Here is a 16,968-nt window from a genome sequence, read left to right as displayed (position 1 = left end):
CTGGCACAAGAATTTCAGAAGAATTAATAAAGTCTTATCTTGCATGTGTTTTTCTGTATATATAGGAATAGAACATAATGTTAATTTTATCTGAACACATACCTATAAATAGTAAAGCCATAGAAACGGATCTTGCTGTGGTCTCTTAATTTTTTCCAGCGTGTATGTTGTCACACTCCGGTCCAGCAGGCGGCAGTAATGACCTGCATGCTTCGATATGTCCGCAAGCAAAATGCTCATTTCACCGAAGCAATATTTTTCTTTTCGGAAGAAGATCCCGACAAAGCGGCCCTATTTCTTTTCATCCAGAAAAGTCGAAGAACCTGAAAAGCGACGATGTACGCCCGAACAAACACCGGCAGCGCACATGGAGACTTTCAGGATCGAAACGGAGTAAATTATGTGACATCGACAGAGACCTTCGGTCACTGCTCTCAATTGTTCTGGAAAAAGGATCCCAACGACTCCGGAGTAAGAAAGCCAGCTGCCACCAGCCTTAGCTAGCTCACAGCTAGCTGCACCAGACGGCTAACGGGGCTACATTTTACTGAAAGTCGGGGGAATTATTACTTAAGCATGGCTGCTGAATTGGTTTAGCAACACCGGGTTATCTCAAGCTACAAGATAGCCCTCGGAAGAGCTCCTTTCTCTCCCTGCAAACACGACCATCGTCACGCTGAGTGGCTCTTGGCCTAGTTGACTATTAGCTTCCGAGCTAAGTGGCTAGTACTCATGAGCTCCTGCCCACTGTGTATCTATTACACCACTTAAATGGTTTGGTGAAGTTTGCATTGGACATGTGCTGCGGTCTGGAACTAGGAAGGAGGTTTGGGTGAATGTGTTTTTAATGGAGCCAAACATTACCGAGCCGATGCTAACACCAGACAACTCTGCTTAGCTAACAACAGAGCTCCGTGCAAACACGGCCAGCGGGTTTTCTTCCGAGCACAGCTGCGCGTGTAAAAGCTGACCGGGAGCCGCGGGGAGGTCAGCTCCTGCACCGCGGTCCAGGGTTTTTTTATTGGAGCAGTGGGAGCAGAGGTGCACACACTCGGCCTGTGATATTGTTAGCGAACAGCGCAAAGTAAACACGGGCAGGCTGTCCCACAGGAAGCGGCGGCGGAAGACGCCCCGCGGAGGACTTTGAAAGAGCTCTTTGTGATGCCAGACTGTGCGGTTCATTCATGGTGGCTCTCATCTGCACACACACCCACACGTTCAGCTACACCTCCTCACATTTGTTTATTTTTCTCCAGATTTGAATGTGAGCCACCTGACAGGCTACTTTTATATCGTCTACACGTGCAAGTCAAATTATTTTGATACCACTATGTGTTCCCACAGGGAAGCTGACTCCCTGGGCAGGTGGCATCACTTTATTCAGGCCTTGCTCTAAAACACTCGTTCTCCCTCCATTATTTGTGTGTTTACTCACACTCACTGCATAGCTGAAATGATCATTTAACACCAGGGATTTTAATTGTGTTATATGATCTAACTAGACAACATTTGTCAGTTGTGTCAGTCTCACACATCTCAGCAATGGGAGCTTCTTCTGAGTCTTTGCATCAAAAGCCACACTTGAATTATAGAAGTAGTTCTTGTAGAGGAAGTGCTGAGGGAGACAATGATGATCAGGTTAGTCAAGAGAGATAATTTCCCCCGTTTTGTTGTCTTCAAAGCGTGGTACCATACATTTATTTTGCTGTGACATTTTAAATATTTTTCACTCTTCTGATAAAATGCAAATGAAATACAGGAATGCTGCAGGTTGTTTTACACCGGCACACATTTTTGCAGGACACCCAAATTACCTGTCCTTACAGAACATGTACGTTTATTTCAGCCGTTCTGTGTGCACAGTTCTGATATTGCAGGAGGCCGTACGTCTCAGCCTTTTACTGAGTGCCAGTATCACTCAGAGATCGTGGAAAAGTTGCGTTGCTCTGCATCATGAGCACCGTCTCGTTATTTTGTCATCTGTATTATCAGGTTGCTTCCATGTGCCACGTAAATGTTGTCGAATTGTTGAGTGGTTTTGTCTCACGGCAGCCCTTTTTAGTCTGTTGACAAAGTCATGAAGATATATATAATATTATAATATATATAATATGCTCCGTCAAACTTAAAGAGTTGTATTTGCAAAAGATGCGGCAAAATGATGTGTGGGAAATATGGTGCTGTACAACTAACAAATTATATGAGAGAACTTGTTCACCTGCAGATATGTCGGAGCTCTGGCAGGAAGAAGGTTGTGTTGGTTGACCTCAGGGTGACACGTACTAGACTGCTGCTCCTCCTTTTTTTTTTTTTAAATACACAGTGGGTATACAGCTGATTGAATTGTGCGTCCTAATGAAGCATAGTCGGATGACTGCTTGATAGTTTTAGTTGTGTATGGACTGAGTTGCATTTGTACTTGCATTCAGCAGAATATCTTGAAGAGAACAAGCATTTCTATAGTCTGCCTTCTGCAATATTAATATAAATTGGGTTTGGACGACAAATTCAAAATATCGTACCACTTCTAAAATCAGAAATATTAGTTTCCAAACACTGCTCGCTGCATCTTTGCACAGATCAATGACTTGTTGATATTGTTCTCTGCTCTAAGCTGTCCCTTTTCTTCTCTCACAGCCGAGTTCGACCATCAGTTGGTGTGATCAGCTCCCTTCGTCCTCAGCAGCCCTCACCACCTCCAGTCTCTCCGCAGCATCACTGACAACCTCCAGTCTTTCCCTGGACTCCAGAGCACCAGCCCCTGCAACGACAACGGTGCCAGATGACTTGGAATCGGACGAGAGGCCATACATCTGTGACATGTGCACCTGCACCTACAAGCACGCCAGCTCCCTGCTCAACCACAAGCTCACACACAAGACAGGAGACTTCAGGTAGGAACTTGAGACTCAAAAGCCGTTTTCAGACATGAACTCTGGAAAATGTCTGAATAGTTGGGTATGGACATTCTCTGGACTTTGCCTTTCACATATGGACACCGCTGCCAGAGACTAAGTCAGATGGGTTCACAAAAACAGTACTGGGGCAGACACCCAGGGAGTCATGCACAGTTCCCCAAGTTGTCTTCCCCCATGCAGAATGCACAGCGCTGGGACATGGACTCAGGGACCACGGACAGCTCCACTGCCCAAGCCAGACGGCTCACAGCCTGTCCACAGCGTCACAAAGCCCGGGGCAGACTCCCAGGGAGCCATGCACAGCTCCACTAAGTCCACTAACGATGTTCATTTTGGGTCTTTTCATACATGTTTGGATGTAAAAAAGCATTTTTTTTTTAATTTTAATATAATTTTTTACTGTTTTTACAGGGTCTGTCAATAATTTACAGCTTCTCTCTGTGTCTATCATTCACGCTGCACACTGCCAATCGAGCACGACCCGCCATCTCCTTCAGTATTCTGTCCATACATTGTCTAAATTTACAAATTCTGATGTTTTTACCCTGTCTGAGATTACACATGTGTCTGATGACACTGTTTGTGTGTGAGTGCGTGTATGTATGGTTGTCTGGGTTTCAGAGAGAGAGAAGTGAGCAGCAGAGTCAGTCTGTGTGTGGTGCTGTTACCTTTCCATCAAGTTCTGTAACTCTCATACAGAAGCTGCGCAATTCTTTAATAGTAATCCACTGCCAGTGATAAATTGGGCCCCAGGACAAACGTGATCGCTAAAAGCGGTTTGGACAGAGATTGATGGATAATTTATGCAGGAAAAAATGTGAATATGAATATGTGGAGTTAAATGCATGTCTGAAAGCAGCTGTAGATAGTCCAAATGAGAATTTTCTGCCCTCCAGCTTCCCATTGTTTGGAGTTGATGTCAATAAATCCGTGTTGTTGGAAAAGACACAGAACTCCGACCACCTCACTGTAAACCGAGAGCATCAGTTGAGTGCCTGAAATGATTTAACATCTTTTCATCTTTTCTTCTCCAAATTTCAGATGCGACTTTTGCAGCAAGCCCTACACCAACTACATGTCCCTACGCAACCATATGCGAATTCACGGTCAGAAGCGCTACGTGTGCGACTTGTGCGGGAAGGCCTTCCGTTTGGCCCGGTACCTCCGTAACCACCAGAGGATCCACGACGACGGACCCAACCGCTTTGATTGTCCCTCTTGCTGTAAGAGCTACAGGACCATGCTAGAGCTGGCCCAGCATCGCTGCACCGCTGCTACAACTAACCAGGTGGGTGTGTGTGAGAAAGTGCATGGAGACGAGCGCATGATGCTTGGATGACAAGTGTGTTGGGCTGCGTTAATATTGCTTATGTCCGAATTTTCTGGGACAGCAAAGTTTTAATAAACCATGCGAGAGCTTTTGTGTTTTCTATCTCAATGAAATGTGATATTTGATTACAGGTTTTGTTTTGCTACATAAATGCTTGCTTAATGCGATCGATACAAAGTTCATGAATTCTTCTAGCAGAGAAGATGAACAAAATCTTTGCTTATCGCCTGCACTAACCTAATCAACCATTCCTCTAGGACTTATCTGACCTTTGCTCTTCTTTTATTTCACTCATCTTCTATCAAGATGTTATTTTCATTATACTTAAGATTAACATTCATACAGCATCTAACAAATATTTGCTGTGGAAAGATATAGTGGAGTAATGCCTCTCTGCCTTCCTCTGTAGACATTTTTACAGATGAAGTCTGCACAATGGGGTCCAGACAGGCGTATGTTAATGTTAGAGCATGCGAGTGCCCCCTGTGAAACTGAAGGCCCTCTCTATGTTTATAAAGCGAAATGGCTCCAGCCTTAAATTCGCATCCAGATGGATAAGCTTAGTGTTAACTCTTTTCACACTACACATGCATGTTTTAGTGACATATGTTTTTAAATTACACATTAACCGACCAAAGGACCTCACATTGAGGCTCAGACACTGACCACACTTTTACCAGACTGCAGACTTATGTGTTTGTTGGTTCTCCTTTCCTCAAGATAACATCATTCAGTTGTGGTTGTGTCTAGGGGCCTTTTTTCTTGGCTTCACTCCACAGACTGAAAGGGCAACACAAAGGGAGGTGTGGTGTTTTTTTCCACACCTCAACATCTTTTTAAACAGCTGTAGTTATATTCAATATACTGTATGAACACTGTCTTTTGCACAAGAGGAAATGCTTTGTTTGTCTGGGGCTATTTTCAGTGAAGGACTAATGCACAATAAGAAATGTATACTAGGACCCTAGAATATTACATTTTCTGTAAGAATAGTTTTTCTAATTAACAAAAGTAATTCATTGTACAGTAACTTGCTCGAAATCCCAAGCACATTAATTCCATGTATTGGTGTTGTGATGCACAACATACACTTCTTTACGTGATGTTTCTACCTTAGCAGTGTTTAAATACAGCCTGTTTTCATTCGGTTCGTCACTCTTCCGATGCAGATTTAGAATATTAATTACAAATATCTTGATTATATTGCCTTTTTCTTTCCCCAATTTTGAGTGTCCTGTTCCAGTTCCTACCCTGCAGCTCTTGTCACTGTTAACTCTGTGGTTGGCCTGAGCACAGGGTCACTAGGCACCAGCTCCTGCCAGCAAAGAGCTTCAGCCAGAGGGCCGTATATCTGCCACGCAACCTTTCCCACTTCTACCTCCCTTCCTGACATCCCACGAGGGGTCGGTTTTGCAAAAAGGAAAACCAAAAAGATCTCTGTCCACAAAAGCGTTTTGACTCCCTATTGGTTTTAATCCCTCTCCCTGACCTGAAAAAATGCATAACACATAATACCCACATACAATGGGGATGTGCCTGCAGGTGTACACAGGAAGGCATGCACGGCACGCCCCACCCTATTCCCGCAGGACACAGGAATTGTCGCCGACTAATGCTTGTTCGCAGTTGTAGCAGCAGTGTTTAAAAACTATTTTAGCGGCTCTAAAATTGAGCTTTTGAAAGTTAAATCCTACATCCAGAATAATCCACTATGAGTACCACTAGGGCTGCACAATATTAGGAAAACATGCGATAACCTTGTTTAATATTGCAATGGCGATATGACTTGTGATAATTCAACAAACGGTCCCTGGCTACGGATGCAGGGACCACGGACAGCTCCACAGCCCGAGGGAGAAGGCCAACAGCCCGGCCACAGCGCCACAATGTCCGGGGCAGACACCAGGGAGCCATGCACAGCTCCACTAAGTCTACTTACAGTGTTAATTGGGGTCTTTTCATACTTTTATACAGTTTTTGGCAGCTCTGTCTGTAATTTACTGCTCCTCTCTGTGACTCTACCGACCACGCCGCCATCTCCTCCAGGTTAACAATAACTATAAACACCAGGAACAGAACATGAACAGAACATAAATCGGAATTCATCAGGTTTTTATAAAGATCAGGTCCCAGTGTGAGTGTTAAGAAAAGAACAGAGGATCAGAATCTCTTGACCAGCGGAGTAATGCGCCTTGATGCTGCCCAGGGGGGCCATCGTGCGTGTGTGTGTGCATGTGCGCGTGTGTGCGTGTGTGTGTGAGTGTGAGCACACGGCGGATAGCGCTGTAAATACTGCTGCATACAGCTATACAATGCAGCAATTGAGCTTAACACCAACCTAGTGATCTCTTAAGTTATAATGACAAGATTGAAAGGAACTGATCATTAGGAAACTGTACTCACCTGTATGTTTGAGGTGGCCTTCTGGTTCTCAATTAACTGTATGAAAAATGAGAGCAAGCATAAGCTAAATGCATTGTTGTAATGCAAGTAGTCTGTTCTCTCAGATGTATCTCCACAGTGTGGCAGAACGGTCAGGCTGTACCTATCAACATTCTGCTGTAAGGGACAAAACGCAACGGCTAGGTGGATTTCCTGTGAATGTTTTACAATTATCTTGGGAAGTGCTAAGTGATCGACATTTAACAGGTTAATTTGCCTCAAAGAGAACAGCACAAATCCAATTAATCCAAGTTCTCATTACAACTTGACCATTTTCAGGCAGAAGGTTGTTGTTATAACAGTAACAGGTGGAAAGCAGAAAGGGAAGTAGAGTGGCATGCTCTTGCCCACAGCCTACTTCCTGTAAGTCAAACTGATGCAGGTAATGCTGACTTCACTGAACGGATGTGATGGTCTTGGGAGTGCGTTGTCTATTGCAAACCATTTACTGTAGTTTTGTTCTGTACCTGAGTTACCGTACCTAAAACCAGTCTGGTCATCTCCTCTGACCTCACCTACAGGGCACCTCCATCCACAGAGCTGCTGCTTTCTTCTTGGTTTTGGCTCCACCATGAGTGAAAACTCTAGAGACTGTTGTGTGTATGAAAATACCTGGAGATCAGCAGTTTCAGAAACTTTAAACAATCCTGTCTGACACCGTCAATCAAGCCATGGTCTAAGTCACTGAGTTCACATTTTTGAACCGGCTGCTACATGATTGGACGATTACACAAATAAGCAGGTTTAAACCGATGTTCCTTATAAAGTGCTTGGAGAGTGCACACAGATAAATATACAGTACAATAACTTTCAGCAGTGCTTGTTGTGTAGAGGATAAACAGTGTAAAACCTGACTTATGTGGAAGATAATCTTTATCCTTAATTGTTCTTGACAAATTAGTGACATAATTGCTGTTTTGCACTAGGAAATACTTTTCTATTTTTTACACTTTTTATGTTTTCAAGTTATAAGTTATAATTGCTTCTGTGGTAACCTTGATGTGGTCCACTTTTGGGGAGTGTGAGTGCATATGCATGTATGGCAAGGTGTATTTGGCATTATTTGCTTTGATGAAATGTGCATGTGACATGTAGCCAATTTTTCGGGACACTCCTTTCTCCAGCTACAGTTTCTTACAAGCAGCCTGCTTGGCAGAGCGTGTCTCAGAGTTAGACCAGGGTTAGGCTAGTGTAGGCAAAGGATCAGGGTTAAGATATGAGAAAATAGATACAATTCAGTTGATTTTCCTCACAAGTATAGTAATCCAATTATGTGTCTGTGTGTGTGTGCGTGCGCTTGTGTCTGTGTGTGCGTGGGGTTGGTTCATAAGAACCGGTTCAACTGCCCGTCCTGCTTTAAGAGCTACAGAACCATGCTGGACCTGGCCCAGCACCGCTGCAGCGCCGCGGCCAAAAACCAGGTTGGTGTGAGCATGAGCAAGCGAGCGTGCGTGCGTGTGTGTATGTCGTGCGTGTTTTGTGTGAGGCAGAGTCAGTTGTTTGAGGTTTAGCAGTGAGGAAGGGCCAACTTGTGCAAGTTTTGGATGTGGTGGTCACATAAAAAATTTGATTAACTGGTGAACAGTTGATGCACCTGCCTGCGATGTATCTGTTTTCAAACCTCTTTTACAACATGGCTGTGCAACATGAAATCCTTATGACAAATTCTTCTTCAAAATTGTTTCTCTTTTTGTTTCAGTGTCACTACAGTGGTGGCAAACATCACAGTGATGACTGATCACTGTTGTCCGACCATTACATCTAAAATTCCATGCACACACATTTGGAAGTTATTAAAGCTCATCAGAATTAGGAAAGTTTTACAACCCTAAAATGTGGATCTCATTTTTTTTTTACCACCAGGATGAAAGCTACAATAGCAACATTCATGCCCGCTAAATCTGTGCTTATCTCCCGATTCAACGCTATCATGATTCGTGACATGTATTGTGATTTGATTTCAGTAGTTATGGTAATTTTTGTTTACCTTTTTAAAACATTACACCATGAGGAAAAATCAAATATTACATTTTAAGAGATTGCGCAGTATATCATGAGTCATATTTTCCTAACACAATGCATATAACAAAAAATCTGACTTTGGGATTACCACTTAAGATATCGGCAGGTCATAGGTCAATGTAGCAGTCCTGCAAGTAAAATGTTATAACGTTAAGCACTGTCATAATAAAGTTAAATAAATAATTGTTCTAAATAGTCAAATGAATCAAACATTGGGGCTTTTATTTTGAAATACCCCCTTGTCTGAAGCAGGAAGTGTTCATTTAGGTGCTGAGAATTTCAAGCTTCTGGTCAACAAAGGGACAGATAGCAACAGTTAGCTCTCCGGTTCACTTGATGATCCTAACAGGCTAACTACCTCAGTTTAAATTACATTGTAAATAACGTTCCAGAATCAGCAAAGTGAATCTAAAATTGAATCTGTGATCTAAAAAATTTAAATGCTATTCTTAATTGAATTCTCAGTAATGGGGTGGTCGTTTGTGGCCACAGCTCATTTTTGCACAAAGGCCCCTCGGTGGGTGAGGTCACTCCTGGCCAGTAGGAACAGCTTTAGATGAAGCTTTAAAATGAAAGCACTCATGAAGGGTCAAGTCTGCCTTTAATACTGAAACTAATAAAGTCCAGAGTATACAATGGGTGACGAGATTCACAGTTAAAAACGTCCCGTTGATGGTTTAATGCGTGGTAAAAGGACTTCCTACTTCAACTTGAACTTGTCCTGCTGAAAGGCAGTCCCAGATAACTACAACGGCACATTAATGTTTTATTTTCACTTCCAAGTCAGTGTTCCTCTCATTTCATTTAATATCTCCCATTGTCTTGCGGGGCTCCCAAATTCTAAACATCCCCGACATGAATGATGGTCTGCATTGGGTCCAAAGTTGTAGAGGAAAAAAAAAAAACTGAATTTCCTACAAGCATGAATTTCCAAGTGTGAAGCTTAGATGTCTCCTGTAGCTCTAAACCTTCAGGAAAAAGCTCAGTTAATAGAAGGTTAGGTTAAACTTGCTTAGAACATTTTTTATTCTTTCTTTCAGGGACAGGTAGACAGGGCAAGCATCTTCTGTAGTTGTCATGGTTACAGAAGAAGCTATGGTTTCTAGATGTGGTCATTTGGTAAATATTTGTGAGTGTATTTGTGTGTGTATGCGTGTACAATTTGATCACTCCATCCCGTCATATTAATAGTTTGAAAGAAGTGAGGGTAGTGATAATGAGACTGAACCACAACTGAAACACGAATTTCAGACATTTGCACTGAAGATAACAGGAGATTGAAGGATCTGATGTATTGTGGAGGAAAACAACAGGTCATCACATTCATCTGTCACGTCTCCTCCACGCTATCCGATGTCTGTGTGTATTTCTGCTATGAATGTTGCACAAAGCTGTGTGCAAAACTGAAATTGTCTTCCTCCTGTCTTTCGATCTTCACCCTGTCCCTCCATCCAGTCTGGCAGTCGCCGGTCCAATTTCGGCGTCACTCCTCGCCGTCAGCAGCAGCGGCAGAACAACGCTAACGCCATGATGCAACAGCAGCATGCAGGACACGGTCGGCAGGAATCTCTTCCCTCCCACTGCGTGTCACCAATGTCTCAGGGCGGGCAAGGCGGCAACGTGGCCAGCCAGTCCGTACCCGACCCCCACCAGGTAAGGAGGAGAAATCTGGTCACATGGGCAACACAAGCACTGAGGAATCATTACCGGTTGTATGATATTTGCAGTCACTTTGAGAGGGTGTGTTGATCTGTGTGTTCCTAGCAGGGCCGTCCCAGTTCAGTGTCCTCCCAGAGCAGCCAGCAGAGCATGAGGAGCTCCTCCTCCAACAAACACGTCTCCTCCTCCAGCGCCGCCCCATCCTCCTCTTACTCCCTGCTTCAGCCCCTGGTGCCTGAGGTAAAGGAGATGAGCTTGGGATACACTAGGCTGAGCGCCAACCCTATGGTAGGAGAGAGAACCGCCACACACCCGCCACCCACTGTCTGCTGGCTAGCTGCCTTCTCCCTGTCTGCCTACTAACATCAGGAGAGAGAGGGACTAATGTTTCAGTGCTGTCTGTGTCCACTGGTACTCTGTCCTACAGCTAACCTTTTGTCAGAAAACTGCTTTGTTCCATAGGGAGGCCTGGTGGACACAGTACTAAATCTCTTGGTTTTGGTCTGTTGTTTTTAATTCAAAGCATTTTGGGCAAAATGCCTTCCCTTTTTTTTATGAAGTTCAAAAAGACCAATAGAGTGGGGTCCGCTGTGCGTAGACATCCTAGTGTTGGTGTGCATCCTTTAGCTGCGGCATACATTGAAACTAGACAATAGTCAAGTGTCAGGCCACAAATACATCTCTTTATTTGAAATCCCCTGTCCTGAAGTCATAACAACTCAACTGAGGGGTGGATCATTTTGTTTGGATTCCCTGATCAAATTGTTTGGCAACAACAATTTGCTCATTACAATTAAAGTTGCGGCTTTTCCCTTGGATAAGCGGGGAAATGCTGCAGTCAAGTTCAGGAGAGCTGCGCTTCAACAGAAGCAGGCTGGGATAAACAGCACTAAGCTAATCCTTAAGAAGCCTAAAACTAACATCAGCTAATGTCAGCAGCCAAGGTGCACAACTCCCATAACCCGTTAGATGGTAACTTATATCCGTGCTTTAATCAGATGTGACATACCAACGGTAATCATTATTACTGTTAGAGGAAAGCAGTCATCACACTGTTAGTCAGAGGCTAAAGAACAGCAGTCTAAGAACACTTCACACCTACCTTGTGTGGTCCAAACCTTCAGACTTTTCAGGAGCGAAAGGTGCCTCGGGCCACCAGACCAAACTTTCCTCCGACCAAAAGAGATGGTCTCGGTCTGAACTAGGGCTGCAACAAATACTATATTTAATCATTTATAAATATATTTGGCAACTAATTTCGTAATCGATTAGTTGATTTATAATGAGCGGCACACATCGTGGCAGCGTCTCCTGAGGTGGGGGCCGTAAACCAGCCAATCCTGTGCCTTGTTTAGCTAAAAGTGACGACGCCATTTCCTCTCTGGAGTTAACGTCTGAAAAATGGATACAAGGCTTAACTTTTACTGTGAACAATAATAATATTTGTATAAAATATATATAATATCATTCTGACCTGTTAAAACAATCATTAATTCTGTTTTAACTACTCAAAACTTTTCAACATCTGTAATTACATAGTACGATTCAAACTAGCTCTTTTATTCATGTGTGTGTGTGTGTGTGTGATTGCTCATTATAGATATCTACAATTCAGTTGAAATATTACACTAATTATATTATAATCTTTAATTCCAGTTCAACACATCTTTAATTCGCCTCAATTTAAGATACCTTAAATTAAGTTCTGAGAATGGTGTTGTAGGTATCATGAACATAATATAATCATTAAGTGGCCGATGTCTGTAATACATATAGAACCAGCATTGCACAAGAAGATGAAGTTGCTTTTCAAATGAACTGCTGGAAAGGGTCAAATGTAGCTTTTGGCTTTTTATCTTTTAATAATCTTTTTTTTTTATTAAATAATCAACATATTTATCTATAATCAAAATAATCATTAGTTGCGGCCCTAGTCTGGACTTTGGGACCAATTGTGGAGACAATAGAAGCAGAAGAAGTAGCAGAAGCGGCTCACAGGATCACTGCAGGCTTTGCCTCCAGTGATCTCGGATGTTCATTTGGTGCGTTCACACTAGTGTGGAGTACTGCACCTGAAGTTGGTGATGCTGGTAGTAATACCATAGTGATATAATAGTGGCCATCAAATTGACTAAATGAACCAATTCATTCATTTTCTCCATTTAAATGGAAAGAGAACCAGCCACTGAATGGTCAACACACTGACGTCAGACACATTCCTGTCAACTAACCAATCAGTGACTCTGTCCATGTAAGTGGTGACATGAAACCTAAATTGGAAAGTGAACCCAATTAACTGGATCAAATGTTACAAAGACATGAAGCTCGGTTCAAACCTTGGTCTGAACTTTCAGGTGAGAAAACGCTATTAGACTAAAAAAGTGTAGAACTAAGAAGAAGAAAGGCCCGACTGAGGATAGAGCTTGAACATCTTCTCCAACATTTCTCTGATTGGCCAGAAAATAAAACCAGCAGCCTAAAATCCACTTGATGAGGTCATTCCTTACGTTGGGCTCTAAACTGTTGATGGACTCTGGCGGTAGGAAGCTCTCTAACTCTACTAACCGGGGGCTGTGCTGTTAGCGTAGCTCTTTCTTTCACTCTTTCACACTAATCATTCACTCAGCTTGTGTTGCACATCTCGATGTTGTGTGTGTGGGGCTGCACATGTTTCACAATTCACAACATTTGACTCTGTCATTCATGTTGTCTTCTATGGTTTAACACTCAATACGCATCATGGTTACTTTCATAATTGTGTTCCACAGATATTTTTGTCAGTGTAAATAAATGTCTATGGTGATGTTGAGTTATCTGAAAGGTAAATAGGATTGTGATGTTATTTTATCAATGTTTCACTCTTGATTTAGATATCAGTCATTTTATATTAGGAATCTGTCAAATCCAAGTCTCGACCTGATAGAAATATATTCAAAGTTAGAAAGTCCAACCCCAGCTGACAAACAGCAAAATAATGTAGGTCTATGTAAAGAAAGTATTGTCTGCATCACAACTTTGAAATGTAGCTATTTATATATTGTTTAACAAAATAAACTGTAAATGTTGGGGGTTATTCCAGAAAGACCCTGATCACAAAGTTGAAACAAAGATACTATGATTACATCTACAGCTGTCAAAGCTCTAATAGTGCTTCAAATAAATCCACAATATGCACTGTAGCCTCCTGCAAAGTTGTAAAAGTGCATTCCTTTACATTTGTGCAATGCACATTAACCCTCATACCATTGTTTCTGGGTAGAGCAGGACTACATCTGGATGTTATTGCATATTGAACTATCAAATTATAGTATCATCCATTTTTTTTTAAGTAAAGGAACAGTCTTAGGCGGTTATTGTGCCAGTTCACCTTCAGATTGGTCTGATAACCTGTCCAACATTTAAACCATCTTCCTTCATTTCCTCCTGTGTAAATGTGCAGACAACAATCCTGAACATTTGGTTTTCCAAGTTTTTCTGAACTCATCTTAACCTCATTCATCCAAACTTCACTAGGTTAGTTAGTTTATCTTATTTAATCTGAAAAGACTGACTGTTTTCTTTTTTCTTTCCTTCCTACCTTCCCTCCCTCCCCCACCTCCCTCTCCCACAGCCGAAGCACCAGGACACTTTCTCTCTGGCCCCCCAGCGGCCCCTCACCACCATCAACCCCATTGGCCACTCCCTTCATCCGAACGGAGCGCCCACGCTCAAGCCTTCCCCCGTGCCACGCACCATCCAGGCCATGCCCTGGGAGCAGCGCTCCCTCTACAATCAATGAGACCTCCACCCCTACCCATCCCCTTCACTTCACATCTGCCGCCACCCCCTCTTCGTCCCCACCCATTTCGGATCCAGCATCAAGGACGGAGGACTCCAGAGGCGCCCCCTCCTCCACCTCACCCCTCCTTTTGGAACGTTATGTTTGGGATCAGGGACGGGCACTATTGAGAACTAGTTAAGATTGATTACCAAGTAGTTAGGTTAAAAATGTGTTGCCTTGACCCTCATGTATGATCTATGCCATGTACTGGATATAAGTTAAAATGTCCCCTAATCTGTCCTCTCACCGAGAATTTATCCTCCTCCCCCACTCTAGTTATGAAAATATCTATCCTCCCCATTATGAATAGTGTCTCTCCTCACCCCCCACTCTCCTTATCATATGTTAAAAGAAACAAGAGGCTATTTTTTATCAACAGTGTGTTCCAAGCCCTGAACCCTGAAGTTGTCAAAGTAAATGTGACAAAATTCTCCATTCAGTTTGATATGTTTCCGAACATAAAACCCAACTTTTTGCTAAAGGAGGCTTCTGGAAAGTAAAGGGAAAGGGGGAAACAAACTTTTTTTTAAACGTACCCCTTCAACATGCTCCAGAATGAACTTTGTGTATTTTGTGCGTTAGGAGGTGTCATGACTATTTCAAAAAGTCGTTTCTGTTCTGTTTGACGTTACAGCACCCACACCTCTCATCTCTGAGCACCAGGCAACAGCGAGGACCACAACTATTGTTCAGCAAAGCATTTTGGGAAAAGTGCAGTTTGTGCAGTTGGGCTTCTGTGTTGTGAAGTGAACTGAGGCCCCGCTGTCGGAAAAGGACGTGTTCCCTACGCAGCCGCAGCCACAGAATAAGGACAGTGTGGTGCGGTGACCTTCTTTCAACACACAACTGAAAGTTCACTTTTCCTAAATGTGCATCTGAGTGGTGGTGCGTTGTTACTGTAGTTTTACTGACTGTTGGCTGGGAATCAAATCTAGAAGAAACAGTACAGGTCTCCATCCTTTCTGTTCCAAACTCACCGTTAACATGTGTTCCTTTCACTTTAAAGCACTTGAAGACAAGTGCTGTTTAATTATTACTGTTACTGTCTCTGCCACCCATCCCCTCCCTCTGTCTCGAGCTGTGTGTAACATTGCCTTACATCCACCCCTCATCACAACTTACTGACATGATCGTCGGCAGGGAAGACTCAGTGTGGAAATTTTCCCATTGGGTAATAAAATCGTGCAAACACTGGTGTTACTGGTTACACCGGACATTTAACAAGAAATGACGCGTGTTGGCGTGTGTACAGCATTTACTGAGTGAGATCTGGCACGTCAGACTTCTCTGCAGGCAGCCTCACTCTTCTGCTTGCACATGAAGTTGTGTGCAGTGTTAAATTATTTAGACTGTGGCCGTCCACATGTCGTTATTACTTATCATAACTAAAAGATCTTAAAGAGACAAAACATCCAACGTTTTATTTATCTTTTAACACCAAATCCTTACAATCCCCGTCGGTCAGCTCTCCTCAATTTCCCTGCGCTGTGACTCTTCTGTAGAGCGAGACGACGCGACCTGAGCCTGACGGGACAAAAGACCTGTCGGGCTTTGTAGCCACTGGGTCGGGCTCAGGTCGGGTCGGACAGCAAAACGCAGAGTCACGCTCTACGGAGCAGACACTTTCACTTATTAATTGCAGCGTCACACTAAGTATTGATAATTAGTGACGTGGGCGCTACCACTGATGCACAAAAAAATGTATTAGTTATGGCCACTGAGGGAGTTCTGCATTCGGCATGTGCCTGAACATCGTGTAACCAGTAACACCGACTACCACGGCAGCCCTTATCGCTGGTGACTTGGCAGCGGAACTGGTGCCTGGTTTGTTTCCGTACCATGGCTGTCAGTGGAAGCTACAGTGGTTAACGGGACAGAATGTTGGCAGCTCCGGACATCACTCCCACCCTCACCCCAGCCTCACCCTCACCCCTGCTCCGACATGTCCTCCAGTGTTGCTTTTCTTGTAGAGAACGTCATGCCTGCATCTCACTGTTCCTGGTATGGATTTAGTTCACACCTACCTGCAGGGTGTTTCAATAAGCAGCCAGTCGTAGTTGGCCGTATGAATCCAAATTCACCCTAAAGTGTTTTGTAAACAGTTGTTTTGATGAATAACAGTTTAAACATGGATCCCATAGGTAGTTATGTTAGGTTTTGCTTGCTAACACGGTGCTCATTGAAATACCCACAATTCTACTGACATTGTATTTTCTCTTTTAAAAGTTGTTTCTATTTTTATTCATGACATGTTTTCATTGTTGCTTTTCTCTCTCCTTGTAAAGTGTCTTTGAGTATTTAGAAAAGTGCTATACAAATAAAATGTTTTATCATTATCTCCACCAGTGCTGCTTGTCCACAACTTACAGTCAGATAAGGGCTGCAACTAATGATTCTTTTTGTATTTATTAATTGGACGATTATTTTATTAAATTTGTTTAGTCCACAACATGACAGAAAGTGGTGAGAGATCCGTTGTTGATCATTTCGTTCTATTAGACTAAGTGTCCAAAACTGCCAAATATTCAGTTTTCTATCCTCTAGTAGAAATGATTGAATTGAGCGTTGCTACTTCTCTGAAGAATCACAGACACAATGTGATGAGTCAAATCGCTTCACTTCCTGAGGAGAAAAGAGCCAAACATGGTTGTTGTGAATGTCAGTGTGATGCTTTATGAACCATCAGGTAAACTAGACTGGCACGCCAAGACCCAACACCCCCCCCTCATGAAACCACATTTAAATTCACTACTTCTGGATTTTTTGGGGATCTGCAC

At 43.0% G+C, this 16,968-nt stretch overlaps 1 protein-coding gene across 3 annotated transcripts; it reads left to right on the top strand.

Annotated features, from left to right (window-relative positions):
• Positions 1-228: 228 nt before the first annotated feature.
• On the top strand, positions 229-16,531 carry LOC118123524 (zinc finger protein 646). Of its 3 annotated transcripts, none has more exons than XM_035180968.2 (6): positions 229-471; positions 2,638-2,894; positions 3,960-4,206; positions 10,168-10,365; positions 10,480-10,659; positions 13,982-16,531. In XM_035180968.2, the coding sequence occupies exons 1-6, from the start codon at positions 337-339 to the stop codon at positions 14,147-14,149; spliced, it is 1,185 nt and encodes a 394-aa protein (XP_035036859.1). In that variant the 5' UTR covers positions 229-336; the 3' UTR covers positions 14,150-16,531. The 3 variants fall into 3 exon arrangements, with proteins under 3 accessions (XP_035036859.1, XP_035036861.1, XP_035036858.1); XM_035180970.2 differs by having other exon boundaries at positions 10,477-10,611; positions 13,982-16,530; XM_035180967.2 differs by having other exon boundaries at positions 10,477-10,659; positions 13,982-16,530.
• Positions 16,532-16,968: the final 437 nt, after the last annotated feature.

The sequence above is a fragment of the Hippoglossus stenolepis genome, chromosome 16 (genome assembly GCF_022539355.2).
Source record: "Hippoglossus stenolepis isolate QCI-W04-F060 chromosome 16, HSTE1.2, whole genome shotgun sequence".
Classification (NCBI taxonomy): domain Eukaryota; kingdom Metazoa; phylum Chordata; class Actinopteri; order Pleuronectiformes; family Pleuronectidae; genus Hippoglossus; species Hippoglossus stenolepis.
Note: the sequence above shows the minus strand (reverse complement) of the source record. Positions and strands in the feature narration are given on the sequence as shown.